Here is a 19,944-nt window from a genome sequence, read left to right as displayed (position 1 = left end):
AGAAAATAATAATAATAACTGTATTTATATAGCACCTTAAAACAAAAGTTTCCAAAGTGCTTTGACAGACAAAGCGGGGGCAAAAGCACATACAAATACACATACATGTATACACATCAACAAGGTGAGATAAACGATAGGGCCCTTTTAATGAACAGTAAAAAATGACAAATGAATAATAGAAATAAAATGAAATTAACAGGAAAAGTTAAAAATACAATAAAATAAAAAATATATTAAATAAAAAGACGACATCCCATAAAAGTAAGTCTATAAGTGTGTGTTTTAAGAGGATGATGCCTCATAGCACCGCAGCCATCACTCAGTCACACAGACATCACCCTTAATTACACCCACCTCTGTTGGCATTAGCCTGCTGTCATCTCAACTCACAGAGCTAATGTTTGCAGGCCCCATGCATGTCAGGATGAGTGCATGGAAATCTGCAAAGAGTCGGTGACCTATTCAAATTCTTTATTTGTCAACAGTGAATTTGGGGCTTCATGTCGTTTTGGACGACATCTTGAAATTGATTCAAGGGCATTGACCTGACAAAGAGCGGATGAAGAATCTGCTGTGTTTCATTTTCTAATTAAAACACAGAAAGGTTTGGTGAAGGGTAATGGATGCACCTTCTTCTACCATATCAGCAGTGTGAAAGGGCAACGCTGCATGCCACTCACTAATTCTGTCTCTCTTTCTCTGTCTCTCCTGACCTATCCCCATCTACCCACAATCCTCCCCCTCTCTTCAGTGGCCCCGTTCGTTCCTTAAGCCACCTCCATGACTAATCCAGAGGCTAATGTAACATGGCAAGTGTTTCAATGAGCAGGGACCAATATAGGAGCCTCCCAGTGCCCAACAGTAATACCCGATCTAACCCTCCAAGGACCATCCAAAAAATAAAAAACTTTAATCAGCAGCGTACTTCTGTTGGGTCCCCATTTATATTCTCCCCACAGAAACACCCTTCCTCATTTGGTGAGCTGCACCACTTAACCTCTCAGATGCTTAATGATGTGTACGGTGAGGAGAGACAGAGGAGGCTAGCTGTTAATCTTAAATAGCCACAGCCTCCTAAAGTCATTACACTTTTGGTAACAAGACCTTGCTGAGCCAAAGGACGGCGCACTGATTTGGTCTTAAATCAAAGTTGGTTTCTTACATTTATCCCAGAAATGTAGCTTAGGTTTGTTTTTCTGCCAAAGAAGCATCCACACTTTGTTAAAAGGTTATCCCAGCCTTGTCCAGCTGCAGTACTGTATGCTTCATGTGCTTGACTTGGCTTGAAAGACATTAAATGCACTGTACTCGATATTCAGAACATTAATATAGCCGTGAATTTTTCTTTTTTCACTAGAGCACCTTTTAGTAATGAGGGTGGACACACAAAAATCTTACATGTAGAAATTGATATCAGCCGAAAGAGAGCAAACAAAAAACAACCATTCTGGATACGTCAAGAGACAATGCTGTGATCTTAAAAAGGGTTTAAAACAGAGACCAACACATCACAATAAAAATGTGTAACTATAATAGTTTGTTTAAATAAAGCGCTCACCTCGTAGACATTTAACTGGTTCTGGCCTCGACACAGCTCTTTAAAGCTGGTGGTGAATTCACCGATGAAATCGTGGCTGGAGAAAAGAGAGAAAAACGGCATGAGACACTGTTCATTCAGATACAGGAGGTAGAACTCTGAAGGGCAGAGGAGAAAAGTAGCCAACAGATGGAATCTAATAATCATTGCTAATGAAAAAAGATTGTGAATGTGATGAAAATGTCAGTGTGTGTGTGTGTGTGTGTGTGTGTGTGTGTGTGTGTGTGTGTGTGTGTGTGTGTGTGTGTGTGTGTCCATTACCTCCCGTCTCTGTCCCAGTCATACACCTCCGCTTTGATTGTCCTGTAAGACACATCAAAAGAGAGGAAAAAGTCTTTGCACATTTATGTAACACCTAAATGTCCTTGAAGGGAAACTTCACAGAGAACGTTCCTGAAACGATTTGGCAAAAAAACACCACACCATTTAAACGTCATAGTTGTTAGTGAAGGCTGAATTACATCAAGAGTTTGCAAGAGACACAAACATTTCTCCTTTTTTTCTCCTCTGATGAAGCAATGAACAGTGGCGTGCCCCCCATCTTCCCATCAGCTGCTTTCAATCATGTGTCTCTGAGTCCAGGAGGAGGTAAGGTGATGGAGGGCTCGGGACTGCCCTGTTATCCTGACCTGAACTCATTCTGTCTGCACTTTATGTATTTCCCCTCCTATAATACAGGTGTGCAAACCATGTTGTGCAGAGAGAGATAAGGCAAGAATTGTTCTATGAGTCTGGGACAAAACAAGCTGTTTTGTCATTTTTAAATACTAAAACAACATATAACACAGTGAGTGTGTGAGAGTGAGAGACCAATCAAATGTTCCTTGTACTCTGTACACTGTTTTGACAGTCAGGGCAGATGATTCTCCTGTGATGCATCAGTCAACATCAATTTTCTCTAATGTCATTTTCTTGCAACTAATGATCAGAGCAGCACTATGACAAGATTCACAGAGAGAATTAGTTCCTGGATCAGTCATATTTCGGTTCCTGCACCCACTGCGTGTTTGAATGGAAATGGGGAGATTTCACTTTCTGATCCCTAGTAAAGCCAGAAGAGATTTGACAGATTCATGTGAGGCCGAAAGACGTGACTTGGGAAGGGAATGTAAACACGATCATTCCTTCCTTAGATTTACAAGTTAAAGATGGGCATGGAGAAAATATGAGGAGCAAAACATGGGGCTTTTCTGAGCTATATAATCGGCCATCCTGGAACCTCTGCTCTCTCCCTTTAGCGCCTTCCAGACATCTTGGATCTGGATCTCTGTCTTCCAGGAGACTCAGCCTCACCTTGTCTCTTTTAACTCTGTCTGAATGGTGTCCTTGAGATTTCCCTCTTGTGTCTATGTGTAGTCTGTCCTTTATCCAGTTTTTTTGTGGTAGAACAATCTAAAAAATATTATTATTATTATTATTATTATTATGTTTTCCTGTAGTGTAATATCACTAACTGTAGTGCCCATTCAAAACATGCCTGTTCGGCAGAGGCTGATACCTTGGCCTCCTGTATTGTTGTATGCTAGAGCAGACGTGTTCTTTCCGAAAGTTGATCCTAATTTTATGAAGCATGCCTTGGCACTTGAAAAAACAGTAACACTATACGGTAAAAATCTTTAAAATCAAAGATTACATCCCCCCCCCCCCCCCCCCCCAAGATTAATTTTTCGGCTGCTATTATCTTAATCATAGGTTATGCCATTTGAACTAATTTAGGTAGGTCAAGGCCAAGGACTTGCGATCGATGGTTTAGCGTGTTGTAGCTCTGGAGTGTTGTAGGTTTTGGTGCCTTTTTCAGTTTCAATGCCACTTTTAAGTTGTTGACACAAAAAAAGTATCCCACTTGCTGTGCACAGAAATTAAGCTTAAAACTGAGTGGTACTTAAAATGTAGCAGGAGCCTGAGGAACACTCCGAAGTCCTCTCAAAACCCTTATATTTGAAATATAATCTAAAATGTGATTTGTGGAGAAGTAGAGAATAATGAAAATAGCAGTGGCCCTGCTGTGTAGATCTTAGAAATAGAGCAAGTAAAAAAAATCAATATCAATATTTCACAGAAAACATCAGGGACACCCTAATTTGTCATACAGTAGATTTATCTTTCATTCAAAATTCTCAAAGGAAACCGGGCTTCTTTTTATGCCTCCACTCTATCTGTCCCACCCAATTAGTTTCTTCAGACAGGTGAGCAGAGATGGGATCGAAATGAAGAACGTCATTTGACACCCAGCGTGGCGGAGAGAGCGAGGTTTGACACGTCCTTTGACACACACACACACACACACACACACAGGCACACGCACACGCACACGCACACGCACACGCACACGCACACGCCAACACTCCTCTCTTGTTCCAGCCACCTGTCAACATCTTAGGAATGACGAGCGCAGCCACTCTCCCTCCGACTTTCTTCCTCCGTCCTCTTATTTTTGATTTCCCTGCCAAAGCTCTTCCTGCTCCTCAGGTGTCCCGCGGGGGCCCTTCGCTCTGAAGAGATTCAGATATGACAGGAGACGGCACTGGAGCAGCCAATAAGAAACTTAAAATGCTCTGAAATGCCGGCTGTGGGCAAATCAATGCACAGCCAGGCAAGGAAGAATGTAGTCAGACGCAGGCCTGCAATAATTCTCTATAACAGCAGCAGATAAAAAGATGGTAGAAGAATCAATGGTAGAAAAATGTGATGCACCCAAACCATTTTGAAATAAGTGGACAGCATACTGAAATTCTGCGAGGCTTTGATTTCCACTGGAACATCACGCTCCATCTGAGTAGGTGTGAGTGCGCAGAATACTTTATTCATCATTCATCTTACCTGTCATAGTCTCCGTTGCAGAGCGCTCTGACAGGGATGGAGAAGGGCTGCCACACGGGGTTCAGCGTGTTCTTCACCACTTCAGTCTTGTGACAGATGGTGAACCTGGAGGAGCAGATCAACAGGGGATTTAAATCCTAGAAGACACATCTCTGAGACAAAAAACCCCAGTGATAAAATGGCCCTCACTATGCTTTGCTTGGAGACCATAGCTGTGATCGAAATCATTCCCTATCACTAGTGCACTATATATAGTGTGTACGCCATTTTGTAGTGGTGTTTGAATTCTCTGTAGTTAATTTCATTCACAATATAGTCCACTATAAAATACCCACAATGCATAAGTTATTTGAGTGTACGTACAATGTACACTATAATGTACTCCCGTATACCACAATGCAATGCGGTCGTGTTTTTCCGGAGGAGAAGAAGATGAAGAAGAGGTGCTAACGTAAGCCACGTACTTGAGAGCTAATGGCAGGCAAGAACAACCGTTACTCACACGCTGACAAGTTCTTTGTGAGCTTACCATTGTTACTCGCTCATTAAATGAATTCATTGGGACACTCAAGCATTGTTAACAAAACCATACTTTCACACTATCGAAATTTCAACAATCTATTTGGAATTTAACATTGAAATTAACATCAACATCATGCAACAAAAATACAACCTTTTACCGTCCTCATGAGTGCAGGTTTACAGCTCAGTTTGTTACAGTTTGTTGACATGATGCTGGGCGCTCAAACATAAATCCGGTGCATCTACTGACGCAACGATTTGTTCGAAAATTCCAGTGTAGGGTCCCAAATCTCGTTTGGTCATTGCCTATATAGCGCCCTATTTAGTAAACACTATATAGGGAATACTGAGTGAGTGAATGAGTGAACATAGCTCATGTCAGCATGAATTTATCTCTATGCTGCTGAGTTCAAGGCACTTCAATCTTAATTCTCTCGACCTTGGTTCACTTCCTCTTTGATCTCTGCACCATCCTACCTGTCTTTGATGAGGCTGAAATGAAACACCCACTGGGAAGCAGACGCAAGAGACAAACTCACGTGCCATCCTCGTTGCTTCTGTAGAAGACCATGAAGGGGTCTGATTTTCCAAAGAAGTCCTTTTTATCTAGTTTGTTGGCACAGAATTGCATGGTGGCGTAGTCCTACAGAAAAAAGAAAGAACCGAGGCGGAGAAATCAAAAGACAAAAAGGTAAAGGACATTGTAAATCCGAGCTTCTGCCTCTGTTTGCCTCCTGTTTGTTTACACATGCTGTGTGCCAAGATATAAAAGCACTGAAGCACCAAATAAAAGCAAAGTGCTTACTGAATCCTAATAAGAGAAGAGCGAAACCTGCCAGTGGGCGCTCGTTTCCAAAACCTGCAAAAACATTCATTTGCATTTCTTTATTATGCAACTCCTGCATGTACAGTGTATGGGATAAAAGGAATCACATTGAAAATACCTTGTTGTTGCTGCATATAATAATAGTAACAGTATGAGAGACCATTAATAAGAAGGGGGAGGGGGTACCAAAAGGATGTGAGTGTAGTTAATGACACATTAGAAAGGCTGGTATTACCATAATTATACTCATTTAGACAGCATTTCAATGTGCGCTGCTATTACAAGGACAATGAACATGCCCCATAATGCTCTTGGTTCCAGATCTCTGGCTCTTGGCCTCCCTGTGGTCAAGGTAGTAGTCTGCAGTTTATAATAATGAGGACAGACTTGACAAATATATCAGATCACATCAGAATAAACTATATGCAAAGTGTTCTTCATAACTGACAGCCTTTATCTCAATGCCGTGAGACTTTTAAAAAACTTTTTAGCCCCACAACATACTGCGCATGCAAGTCAAGTGTGTGATCATCATATTTTAAAGCTTGATGTGATGCCAAGAGACATTCGGAGCCTTCATCTGGCAGAAAGAAGAGCTGTTTTTACCCCGCAGGACTCCCCAGCTTAGGTTTTGAAGTGCAGCTATTAGATCTGAATCAGCATGGTGCCCAGGCCAGGCCTCCATCGATTGCTTTGACCCACATCGGTATGGTGCACTCTGCCTCTGACCTGAGAGGCTGAGTGCACCCGCTGAGAGAAAAGATGGATGCCACCACATAGATACTTAGTGAAATGTCTCTCAGATTATTCACTTGAAAATTTCCCTAACTTGATTATCGATTATCGCCGATTAAAACACCTGTGTACATCTATTTTATTTTCAGTTATTATCTTTGTCCACCAATTCTACAATATAATTAGAAAGCATTTTTATTTCCAAATTTGTGTAGCTGTATAGCATCAGGCAAGCTTTAGAGCCAACCACTGTGTTGTTTGTACCTGAGGTGTGCACAGGCTCATACGTGTAGTGGCTTTACACAAGAACATCAAATTTGCTATATTCCCATTATGGCTTGTTTTGTAGATTTAAAGTTTGCTTAGGTCAGTTATCCAAGCCCTTAAAAATAGAGGCATCATATAATTGTGCTGCTTAACTCTGACACAATCTCTACAATTACATTATGATAGCAACAAGGTACCTTAAGCCTTCATTAGGCACAGATAACACATACCCAATTTGGTGCCTTAAAGTGTTCTCTCATTAAGCAGAGGGGAAAAAGCAGAACATTCATTTCAGTCAGTGAGGTTTAAGAGCAGCAGGGGAATACTGAGTGCAGCCTGCATACTTCTTTCTATTTCTCTGCTCCATCAAGAAATCACTGCATGTGGTAAGTGGCAGAACAACGCACGCTGTCACTTTCAAAAAGTGGGACTGCTCTTTCGAAGGAATACGATGCAATGCAGACAGTACCTAAAATGGCTTTACATACGTTTTTGACCTCTTTGGGATAGTACACTGTAGTTACTCACCAAATGAATCATGAGCCAGAGGAGTTGTCTGTTTTATAACCATCAGCCTCAACTGAAGGATTTCTTTCAATGTAAAGAGCAGTTTTACATGTGCACAAAAAATTAAACAAAAAACTACAGTGATAAACTGAAGAATTGGGAAATACGTCATAAAATCTAAAACATCAATGGTAGCTGGGTTTAAATGGTTACGAGCTAGTGAGTATATATTGTACAGACACTCAATAGAAAGACAGGGAAGAACAATGTATATCTTCTTATAAACTAAACTATATTTGAACAGGCAGCTATAAAATAACTTCTGTCATGTGTTAAGTGGTTTTGTGGCGTAGATTTAAATCAGCCAGAGCTGCTGCTGGACTGTGAGGATGATCTGAGAGAGAGCCAGCCGCTGCTCAGCATGTCATATATGCCAGAGTTAATGAAAGCCAAGAGAAATCCTTTGATGATCCAAGCAGAGGCTGTTGCTCTGTCTAATGACACCTGGCATATCCACCACAAAGGTGAGAGCCAACCCGCCTCTCAGTTAACAGTCCCTGCAGAACTTACACAGTCCATTCCCACTCTGCTGGTTTCCGTTTCCCCCAAACAAAAGTTGCAGTGTTTACCTCAGGCGAGGCAGCAACTCAGCTGTCTCCATTTATTGGTCACAGATGGATTATAAAATAAACACCATCCAGATGGATGGTAGAAATTTCAAACTGATATGATTCACAGGTGTGGGACTTATACTGACAGCCGGGTCTTCCGATTATTCAACTATAATGTGCATTTTTTCTCAGTGCCCTGTTCGTTACTCAAACATTTTCCCTTCAGGGTCAAACTCTGTGCAAACATGGCAGGTCTGGAGTGACATGTCAGGTCTGTATCTCTCTAATTGAGTCTGGGAGAAAGGAAACAGCTACTTGTACCAGTAATGATCATTTGCATTTATATTACAAAACCGATTCTTGAAGTGGTGCTTTGCAGTGATTATGCTTACTTCTATCACTGCAGATCAACTGCACCTGATGACTCACAGCAGCCCTTCAATGACTGCGCTTGCTTCAATCCAGCAAGAACCAAATCTATAATGGTTATCACAGCAGTGTTGTCAGAATGGCTATCACTATCTGTCTCACTCTGATCTGACAATGTTATTTGTCAGGAAATAAGTGATGCTATTAGTAAAACTTCCTCAAAATTCAGGCACAGCTAACATGAAACCAGGTGCTTTTTACACAACTTGTATGACTGGAAGCTACAAAGCTTTGAACCGTTACATCCTTACATGGATTTGGATATCATAAAACATTCAGAAAGTAGTTGCAGCTCAATGGCTTGCTTTATAGCCTCAGAGGGAGGCCAGTTGTTCTGGCCACTAAGCCTTGCTACTTTTCTGCACTGGCAGCAGTTTAATGTGATTATTTACTATCTTCATTTAGCAGTGCAGAGAGAAAGCCAATGGGCATTAGTGGACACAGGTTATTAACATAGATTCATGGATTCACACACCACACATCGGAGGGAAAGTGTTTAAGCGATTGCAAATGAAACCTAGCTCATTAAACAGCCATTCAAACTCATAGCAGATTCACTATGTACACAATTTCCAAATGACAAACGCAATTGCAAAGAGACATGGCGTATCCTGCTGGTTTAATGGGGCAGTTATGACACAATATATCTCACTGAAGCCAAGGTTATTAAACGAGCCACTTCACTTCAGCAGGTTTGTGAACATTGCTATATATATATATGCATTATGTGACTTACACAACATTTCACAGTGACATGCCATAATCAGCCACAGTCAACGTGTTTAACTAAACACTAATGTACTGTTGTTAAAGGCCCATTTCAAATGATCAGTGAACACTGCAAAACATTTATTATTAAACAAACATTGTAAGAAAAGTACAAAATATACAGGGTAAAAAGTCTTTTAGACTTACTCTGCAGTTTCCCAGCTCCTCAGCAGACAAGATAATGGTGCCACATTTCTTCCCAGGTATGCCACTGTAAAAGAAACCCAAATAGAAATCATTCACTCTTTCATAAGAAACATAAATCTTTCGCAGCATGTTAGAGATCTACTTGATCATTTTGTTCGTAGCGAAAATGACAACACAGAAACACTGTGTTGAATTTTGCAATACCCACAACTCATCCAATGCTGTAAACTGCACACATGTAATCTGAATTTATCATTCATTGGTGGTAATGAAGAGTGTAGCGGAGTTATTTTAGCTGTGGCATTAAGTGATATTGGTGAGCCAGTTATTTTGAAAGTGGGCTGAACTTTCTTTTACTCTACAGTTTGGATTTATAACCTCCTGTATGCTTTTTCCAGCAGAGAGTACACTTAAATAATGATCATTACAAAGATTAGCATTTATATTCAGTTTTCTGCAGTAACATTTTTCCCTTCAGGCTAATAATACAGGTGTATTTTTACATAAAATGACAGCTTTAATGGTATTCTTGTGACATAAGGGTGACAGCTTGACAGCTCTAATAAGCATATTATTTACTTTCACCACAACTGAATCCAAAAACAAGTTATGAATACAAGCTCTTGAGTTTTTTAGTGCAGTGGGAGCAAAACTGCTGAGACAAAAACCTCCTCTGATCCCTGTTTTCCGGCATTACACTGAGACTTTAAAGCTCAGCAGGTCTGCAGTTGTTTACTGCGGATTCCCTCTCCAGCAGATGATCAAGACATCTGTAGCACAAGAGAGGTTCACAGCGTGTCTGTGTTTCTATGCTTTACCTCTTCAATAGCTTGCCAACCCAATAACAGAAATAGAGAGGTTCCTCCATAGAGTGGTTCCTCCATAGTATGTTCTAAATGTGCTTTTGCTGTATTTTTTGAAGCAGAATAAAATGAGATTTTTTGATATCCAATCGCTTCAACCCTCTGCATCCGCTGAAGCTGTGCAAAGAAGGAAGAGCCCATTCCCCCCAACGTGAAGCAAGACAGCCTACCTACTTTCCCCATCACACGGGAGCACTCCGGCTGCCGACGCTCCTGTCATCTTTGCGGATAAAGGAGGAAATTACACAGACCTCCTGCTGTGGCCTTGGCTGGAGAGCAATCATTAGAAGGTCAGACTTCCTGCGGGCCCTCATCAAGCTGTGACAGTTGATCTGACGGGCAGTAATACTAGATTCCATACTGCTAAATGGGAGGTGGTCTTTTACTATAGCAGCAGAAGCCTGCATTATTTACAAAAACCATCTAAAGAACAAATTATGGATGAACATACAGTACTCAGTGTGCCAGAGGACCTATTAAGAGATATAGTGTGGTTTCCTTTTGCTTATCTGCTTGATAGTGTTTGTAGTGTTTCAAGAGCTACAGGGTGTTTCCATTAACCTTTACTGGCCCCTCTTAGGGTTCCCAGGTGCATAATACATACAGTTTAAGGCTTCATAAAAGCAACAGTAGGCCCTGTTGTATCAACTTTGATCAATACCTTCATAAAAATCCACTGACCAATAGCATTCGACATGAAATGCTGCACACCAACCAGTCAGTGTGTGCAAGAGCTCTTTCATAGTTTCAGCCTTTAATGAGGCAACATGTAAAATGAAGCCATCACGCTCTGAGATGTCAGGCACACTTTATTCTTCAGGCTTTATCATGAACTCCATGGAGACCAACCTCAAGGTGAATTAACTGTCCTTGAATTATTGATGTTTCCAAGTCTCCACCATGTAGTTAGATCAAGCCTCAAAGCTCCAGTAAACCCTGCACACTCCACAGGTCAAGTTATCTCCCACTGGTCACGATAAGGACCGATACTCCTTTCAAACTGGGGAATGAGATCCAGAGATTGGTAAAATATCCAGACACTGTCAAACGCACCCCCTGCTCTAATCTCCGCTGCTGAGATGAGAGCAGGTACCGAAAGGGCAATGGTCTTTTAAATTAGGCACATGCATTATTGAGTGTGGCATTTATTAGTTAACTTGAAGAGCACACAAGCACTGAGTGGATAAATACAGTTCCTGTCATTTATCTGTCGCACAAAAAAAGTTCTGTTTTCCTGCCCAGAACCGAAATGTGACTGCTGGCGATATGAAGTGCCCTGCATCAAGAGGCCTCATTCACTCAGAGCTCATTCGCTGATGGTTCGTCAGGGGGAAAGCGCTTTGATGATGAAATTATGTGAAATGTGCTCCTTGCTGTACTATCTACAAGTGAACAAGGCCCACAGTCTGACCGCTGAGAGGAACTGACAGGCTTTAATCAGTTGGTCACATAAATGTGTGCCATATTTGTCTCCACTGATTCTGCTGCTGCTCAAACATCAAACTGTTTAAATTACAACAATAAAACAGCATAAGGGAGCACCAGTGTTGATGACAGTAAAACGCAAAATATAAAATATAAATTAGTGAATTTTTCTCTTTTCTGTATTTTGCTTAAATGTTGTCACATAGGGCTGTGCGTTAGAGTGTCTTCTGTTCTGGAGGCTGTTGGGATTGGAAAAGTTGTATCATCACAACCAACCAAGCCAAATAATGTGCTGCTGTGTCACTATGTAACGAAGCATAGGGAAGTGTGACTGTTGCAGCAGAGTTATTTAGGATGCACAGATAGTTCAAGGGCTCTGTGCCTGGTAGGCCCGTTGAGTTATCCATCCATGTTAGTTCCACTTAACGAGCGATGCGGCAGGTCAGAGGAGAGCGGAAAGTTTAAGAGGGCAGCTCTTGACCTCATCTGCAGAAACACTCCCCAAACACTTTTAAGTTCAGATATTTTTTTTTAATGCATTGCTAAGGTTTTTAGTCTAAGCTTTTTTCTAATGCAGGGTGAATGCAGGAATCCTGAGGTTAAAAATATAATACATTTTAAAACCCTTTTAAAGACCTTATCGCCACTTCTAACCGGTTACATCAGTGACACACTTTAACTCACATTTACTGTATATTGATTGTAAGATGGCAAAGGTAGCTTAACACCCTGGTGTAAAGGGACCTTAGTGTAACTTTATTAATATTAAGCAGCTGTCAGTCAGTGGGTCAGTGAGCGAGTCGGCTAACAGATGTCCTTTTTTAGACGACGTCAAATCCAACACAAGTCCATGAATAAACTACACAGAATCCCATCACACACTCATGCGACGATTAAATGAATGCAAACTTAAGTTTAACATCTTAGTTTAATAACAAATACTGTATACATATTGAAGCAACACAGTGTAATGGCTCATAAAAAAGGGTTTAAGACTTTTTAAATACATTTTAAGGGGCTTAATTATTGCTCAATTGATTAATCAACTTTATTACTTATTTTATATATATTTATAATGTAATGTAATGTAATTCAATGTAATAAAGATGTTGCGGAGTCAGACACACTGGAATATTCCCCAAAGCAGGATCCCTTTCTATGTTTTATACTGTACACCTTGAATTTTCTTCAATTGCCACCTTTAGCCAATAATGCTCCAAATGTTTATCCACTGGGCAGATCCATATCCCTGCAGGGCAGAGACACACACTCACACTTACAAGGTGAAAACAATACCAGTGTCGCAGCTGATATTATTATTACATATATAATTTGATAGAATAAAATATTTTGCTTTAGTTTAAGGCTGCAGGACCCTCTCACCTCCTCACAGGCCTGAGTGAGGTTGTTCAGGCTGAATGACCTTAACAACCTCAAGTTTTTATGAAAAATAAAAATGAAAGCACTTCTGCCATCATACTACTTAATTTCTTTAAGATGTAATGCAATTTAGATTTAAGAGGTGCAACAGTTAAGAACAGATCATTGTGCAGAAGCAATAGTGAAGAGCAGACAGGTGAATAAAGTTTTGATAAAGCATCCTTGGCCAGAGAAGACTGATGGCAGCCTTTTATCGCCCATGGCTTCTGTGCTTCCAGCGCATGATTAATGTAATATAATAAAGACATTAGGGCTCCCAGCATCTGAGCAATGCAGGAGTAGTGGCTGCACTAACCACATGCTAAGTAGCTACGACACTAAACACCATTCACTATTCTCCATAATTAACACAGTCACTTACAGGGACCCCTTGGCACTTAACACAGCGTGCTATTTGGTCCTGACCAACCCGGTCACCATCTGTGATGTGTATGGGCGCTTTTTGAGAATCCCACTGGGCCTAATATTTACAGTCACATTGGCATCATGTCAGTGAGGCTGCCGTCTCTGCTCTCCCTCTTATTCAACAGTAACCCAGAGGATCAAATAAAACTTCATGATTAAAACAAACAAGTAGAGACAGAGATTAAAAGGCGGACTTGTAGCAGATTGACTTCCTTTATACAAAAAGAAATGAAAGGAAGAAGTGCCATCGTGCTCTCAGCTCACACTGAAACAGAGAGTCAGCAACAGCTGTTTTGACAGATCCCATGTTTGATCAACTGAATGGAAAGAGATCAAGGAGCATATTTGAGCTTCACTACAATTACTTGGCCAAAGTTTTTGATACTGCTGCAGAATAGCAATGAGAATATCTCTTTTCCAAAGGAAAAACACATTTGTGTCATGTATTCCTCTAAAAAACAGGCATCAAAGATCAGTGCCCACGACATATTGTATTATGGATATTCAGGCTCTATCTATGGCCTCTATAATTTCCCATCTAGAGGCAGTTGCTGTCGTGATTTGGTGATTCACAATGCCTATATTCTCCATTACATATCAGTGCGGAGGTGGGGTGGATGGAGATTGGTGAGATTAAAGTCCGAAGAAGGGGAAGGAAGCAATTGTTGATGCCGTTCACATTTGGTCGTTAGGATGAGGAATGGTCTTGATATTTAACAACGCTGCAACGTGTCATGCATATGAGAGTAGAGGGTGGGGGGGCTCTCAATATGACAGAGAGCTCAAGAAGAAGAAAAAAAAAAATTTTTCACACTGCAGCTGTTGCAGGGTGGGTCCACATATTTTCCTAGCAGACAAAATGAATGCCGTGTTACCAAGCTAAGAAGATTGTCACTTTGTAATTTCACACCTGGGGATAAGCAAATTAAAACCTATTATATGGAAAGGTGGAATGCAACAGGACAAGAAATAGGATCATTTTCACTGCACGAAAGAATGATTTCCACAAGATTGCCATGGTGAGTGAATCCAATGAATCCCTCTGGTTGACAAGAGGATAAGAGTAAATGAACAAATCTAACTGGTTTGAGTCAAAGACCAACAAAGATGGAGGGCAGGCAGATAATCTGGCTTTGTGCCACTGTAAACTTTTGGGGCAGTGGGCAGATCATAGTTGAACAGAATTAGACAAGGTTGCAAAAACGGTATGTGGGTTCAAATGGGATTATACCCCCTAATCCCCTTGATCTTCATACACTGATAAGCATCCTTAATCCCTCACCTCACCAGGATTAAAGAAAGAGGAGGAAAAGTGCAACGGCTAATTCAAAATTCATTCTCATAGAGGAAAAGGAGAGCTGCTTTCTACTGGTGCTGCTAGATGTTTGTGTTTAAAGCAGGTAGCTACAGGCAACCCGTGCTAAACTCTTTGAAGCTTTGTAAGAATGAGCACAAAGCAAGTACATAGGGCAAAAAAAGATGGTGCAGAAAATGTCAGATGGATACAAAACAACCAAGAGTAAAGAATGCATTTTTTACCAGAAGTAACAAGGTGCAAGGCAACCACATTGTCACCAACATGCCCTTTGTTGTTATTCGCTGGATACCTCAGGTCTCTCACTGATGAACGATGACCATTATTACAACCTCAATGAATGAGAATAATCCTGTTATTTATGGGTATTCTGTTCGCTTGTACGTTATTATGACACCTAATATAAAATGCGATTACATTTCAAATGCTATTCATTGTAGTATTGATGTAATGAGGCTGTTGTTGACGTTTTGATTATGTAAATCATGGCCCAGGCTTTAATCAAACAAACAATGTTTGATTTATTGTGATTCTAAACAAATGAGGCATTCATCAGCCACCTGCAAGCCAACAATCGTTTGTTTGACAGAGAAAGAGAGGATTAGGAGCGGTTGTCAATCAGAAATAAACTTTCTCTCTCGGGCTAAAAACAAAAAACTACTCAAAAGGCATGACAGTGAGACAACAAATGACACAACAAGTCTATTTTGATTTCCCTCTGGTAGGGCTGCATGATCCCGGGAAAATACGCAATAATGTTGAATATCGCAATAATATTTCTGCTGTTTTTCGTTATACTGGTAAAATCTATTTTATTGAACAAATTTAACATTGAACTGAACATTGAACTCAACACAAAAGACCCCAATTAAAAAAAAGAACGCCACTTACATTTACTAATACTTTAATATCAGTTTACCGTATATTGCGCTGATGATAAATAAACGATTTACTCCTTCCAGTGGACCCCACTAGTTTGTCTCTCCCTGTTCACTACAATACATATTTTTTCCAAAATAAGGTCCCATGGTGGTCCACCAGAAGGGGACTGACTTCACCTCTCTATTGTGCAGCCCGACCCCCCGGCGAGAGAACAGAACATCTCTCTCTCTATCAGAGGCCAAAAGAGCGGCCCAGTTCTCGTTGTTAATACGTTATTTCACATATGATCTCAGTCACATTTTACCCCACTCTGGGTGCTTGACATTAAATCACAGCTGATTCTCGTCTCCCATATCCCCGCTGTGTCACAAGGCAATGCCACCTTTGGCCCCCTCGCCTGTGAATAACGGAATTCATAACATGTTACACCGGGTCGCTCTGACCTCCTCTGTGGCGGTCACTGCCGGCTGTAGATTCCAATCTGCTTGCCGACACTTTGCTTTCTGCTGCTGAATAGATTAACTGCATGGGAGTGTCAAACTGGGGCGACGGAGAGCTCATTCCAAAGCTCTCAGGGTGCTTTCTCACCTTTCCATCAGACGAGAGCCTGTGGCAATGAGAAATTAACACTGTCTGCTTTGCTTACCCGCAAAGTAAACACCTCTGTTGCCCTTGCCGGCTCTTGGACCTGAGGTCTCCATTATTAGTGTGAAAATGAAAAGTCTATTGCTTTGTTATCCAGATAGCTTTTTAAACCAAGACCTTTAACAACACTAAATGAACCGTTTCGTTTCATGGCAATAATAGGGGAGGTTTTTTAGATTTTGTGTGATGCCATAGTCCTTGAAGAATCATACGAAAAACAGTTCAACTGAATCTCAGAGTTAGAAAGCACTGTAAAAAAACAGTTTGCTGCAATAGCTGTCCTGCTGAAGGGAAGCTTCCTTGCCTCTTATGTGACAAGAATGATTCCAAATAAATCCTTGTTTCATCTGACAAAAAAGGTTTTTGTAGAATCAGCACAGTTGGGGTTTTCCTCACCCAAGCAGGATTAGACATTATTAGAGAGGGACCCTTGTTAGTGTACAGTCCTGGAGCCCAAATTGGCATTTAGCGAGGCAGCAGAATGCTCTAATTGTGTGTCATGTCCCGAGGCGGAGGATGCTGATTACCGTAAGAAGTCTAAAACACTTCACCTCCCAGTTATGTAATACAGGAAAACACGGGGCTAAACATGCAACAAAAACTTTCTCCATACATACACTTATACTAAGGATTTTGTAGTTTCACCGAAAAAATGAACTTCTTTCACTCCTACTCATTATTTAAACCATTTTTTTCTTTTTTCAATCTCAGAGGGACTGCCGCTGTGCAGCCCAGAGTCAGCCAACTACATTAACCATCAACTTTAAAAGCACTGTGAGTCTCTGAAGTTGAGATTAGACAAGTGATGCCCTCTGCCCTGGTAATCTCTGAATAAACTTAAACTGTTAAGTAATACAACTTTTTACACACATATATATTTTATATATATATCATTTGATTATTAATTCTGATTGTTGTGTGGTGTTGATGCAAAGATGAAAAGATGCATCTTAGAATTTGCATTTCATCTCAGTACTATAAAGGTCCTTAAGCTAAGGTTAAAGCTAACATTGGGTTAAAGGTTTACCTGTACAAACATCTGAATGATTCTTCATGTAGAGCTCACACAGAGTCAAATGGCCTTAAATGTGAGCTAAAAGAACCACCTCTCTGCTAAAAGAAGAGGCAGCTGGAGGGTGTGGTAAAACATGCGCTCAAAGCTTTGTTGATGAAGATGGCTGTCGATATGGTTTTAGTTAAATGTTTCCTCTAACATTGGAAGAATTTTCGTCAGTGATGATATTGCTCCACTTTTTCATGACAGTACAGAAGGCAAAGTAAGGATTTCGATGAGGATGAGTGAAATCTGATTTTCGGACTACAATAAAAATCATATTTTTTCTTTATGCACTGGTGGACCCCGAGCAGCAGAAACCGTACAGCGTAGTTTTACTGTACTACTGTATGTATTATAATGTAAGTTCTCCCTACACTTGTAAAATACAGTCTACCACAACACCAGACAACAATAACCACAGTGTTGACAACACAGTTGTCAACAAATATAAAACATTATAGGTTGCACAGATGTAGTATTTATTGCAGAGCTGTTGTGTTAGATTGCATTACATTGTTCCGCTGTTGCAGTATTCAATACCTCGGTGAGATCACGAAGGATGAGAGCTTGAGGGAGAATCATAAAATAATTAAACTCGGTACTATAATAACAAAATTGATTTTATGTATTCTCATGATTCAGAGCCGAGCTGACAGCAGTTTTTTATGTCCTATATTTTAATATATTTTGGTAAAAAGTCAATTAGACTATGGTCGATCTGATGAAAGGAGAACCAAGCTTCATTTTAAAGAACATCATCATTCATCATCTGTAATGGTGTGAGCGGTTAATATTTAACGTGCACCCGCCAACGTGTCAATCAAAGATTAATCTTGAAAAGTCAGAGTTGATTGTTCTGACTTCATGCTCCATGAGGCCTCGACAGCAGCTGAAGGTGACAGATCTGGAGCTCCGGTTTGCAATAACAATGTGAGATGTTTTCTTTTTTTTAACTTTACTCTTGTGACTTTTGCTACTTTATGGATCTTAGTGGTTTCAGCATTTAATAAAGCTATAAAACTGGTCGTTATTAGCCTCATGAAGGAGGTCAGACATTAGTGCTGCCTGTGACAAATTGGCCACATATTAAGCTGTTACTTCCCACACAAGGGAAAACAGCGAAGATGTGATTTTCATCAAATAGTGACTTTAATCAAATCTAGCATGCATTAATCAAATTACGTCTTGATCCAAAAAAAAGTAAAAATTCTAGAGAAAAAGTATCAGTTTAACTGCACTTTCATCTTTCATTGTTACATTTTTTTTAGTTTCCCCCTAGGCTCATTTTAATCTAATTTCTGCTTGGCCTTTGACTTTGAAGTTTTGCATTTAACGTACCATTTGGTTCAGGCGCTGTGGAACTAGAAAGACACATTTCAACAGTTTAGCGCAAAGGAACAGCCACATACACTCACACTAATAACAGAACATATGGCATAAAATCAATATTACATCAAACCTGTATGGATGGAGCTCTTATATCTTTCTTCATAATTGCAACGAGACAGTAGCTGACCTCTCACGTGAGCTAAAGTGCACAAGGTGCATACTGTATCTTCCATTTGTGTAAATATGTGACAAGATTATTCTTGGTTTGGTTTGGTTCCCACAGGTGGGATACGATTCAAATAAGCCTTTGATTAGAGCTCCGGCTCCTCAATCTATTAAATTCAGTATTCACATTTTTTCATTTTCTATATCTCTACGAATTCTTTTCATCCCTCGGATCCCATGGGTGAAGCCCCCACACCCATGACAGCCACTGTAATTTTGCATATGGCTCATTTCCTGCTTCTAGTACAGCAGGAGGGCACAGTTATGGTAGACTAATGGGTTTAACATGCTAATGTTGTGCTGCATTCATATGCCCTAGTGTGCAGTATAATTTACCATACCAACAGAAAAGGTTACTGCCATTTAATGAACTCTATTATCATGTTACCTATACAGTACAACCACAGTATGATTACCTCCCACAGGCTATACACATAATCACAGCCATGAGAGCAGCTAACATGTTTTTGTGTAAAAGACAACACTCACCTGCATCAGTCAGTCATTTAGCTTTGCATTTCCTCAGCTACCAATAACTATGATACATGCTTCTCATTAAAACCATATTAAAAACAGATAGCCGCACTGTATCAGTCCATAGCTCACATTTCTTCCACTGGCACAAGTTTCTGTCTTAATAAAGGCATGAGGGAAAAGCCATAAATCTCATTTGACCTGTTAACCCTTTTCCCCAGGATAAGTCTGAGGAAATGTTTTCTCTTAAGCAGATGGCAGAACATTATGTTTGCCCCTGTGTGCACAGCTAAGACAAATTCAGAAATGATTGAGGTAAGTTATTGAGCCAAGCATGAGTAGAAGGTTATGTTTAAGTGCCTTACCCATATCACAAGGAATCCCACCACACAATGAATATTTTTTGCACATGCACCCCAAGGTTCAACTCTTCTAGATTTGTTAAAATCATGGCTGAGTTGGGTTTTGGGTTGAGTCAAAAGTGGTTATGGTTAATATTGAGTCAAATCAGGGAGTGAAAGGAAGTCAACATGATGTTCAACCGAGTCCCTTTAACTTATATTCACATACAACTCATTTGCACTGGCATATATATTTTGAACGTTACGCCGCTTGGATTACTTGGATTCCCTGCAAAATGAGAAATATAGTT

The 19,944-nt window shown here is 40.4% G+C and overlaps 1 protein-coding gene across 4 annotated transcripts in view; it reads right to left on the bottom strand.

Moving 5' to 3' along the window:
- The window catches only part of cpne5a (copine Va), a gene marked incomplete at its 5' end in the record, with an annotated part of 67,614 nt that overhangs the window by 23,237 nt on the left and 24,433 nt on the right, over positions 1-19,944 (bottom strand). For all 4 annotated transcript variants that reach the window (XM_083919472.1, XM_083919469.1, XM_083919470.1 and 1 more), the window contains 5 exons: positions 1,562-1,637; positions 1,862-1,903; positions 4,421-4,525; positions 5,482-5,585; positions 9,233-9,296. In XM_083919472.1, the coding sequence (XP_083775598.1) occupies positions 1,562-1,637; positions 1,862-1,903; positions 4,421-4,525; positions 5,482-5,585; positions 9,233-9,296 (391 nt within the window). The remainder of the gene's footprint in view (positions 1-1,561; positions 1,638-1,861; positions 1,904-4,420; positions 4,526-5,481; positions 5,586-9,232; positions 9,297-19,944) is intronic.

Source organism: Echiichthys vipera (assembly GCF_963691815.1).
Source record: "Echiichthys vipera genome assembly, chromosome: 9".
Lineage (NCBI taxonomy): Eukaryota > Metazoa > Chordata > Actinopteri > Perciformes > Trachinidae > Echiichthys > Echiichthys vipera.
The sequence above is the reverse complement of the archived record's forward strand: the minus strand, read 5'-3'. Positions and strand labels throughout refer to the sequence as shown.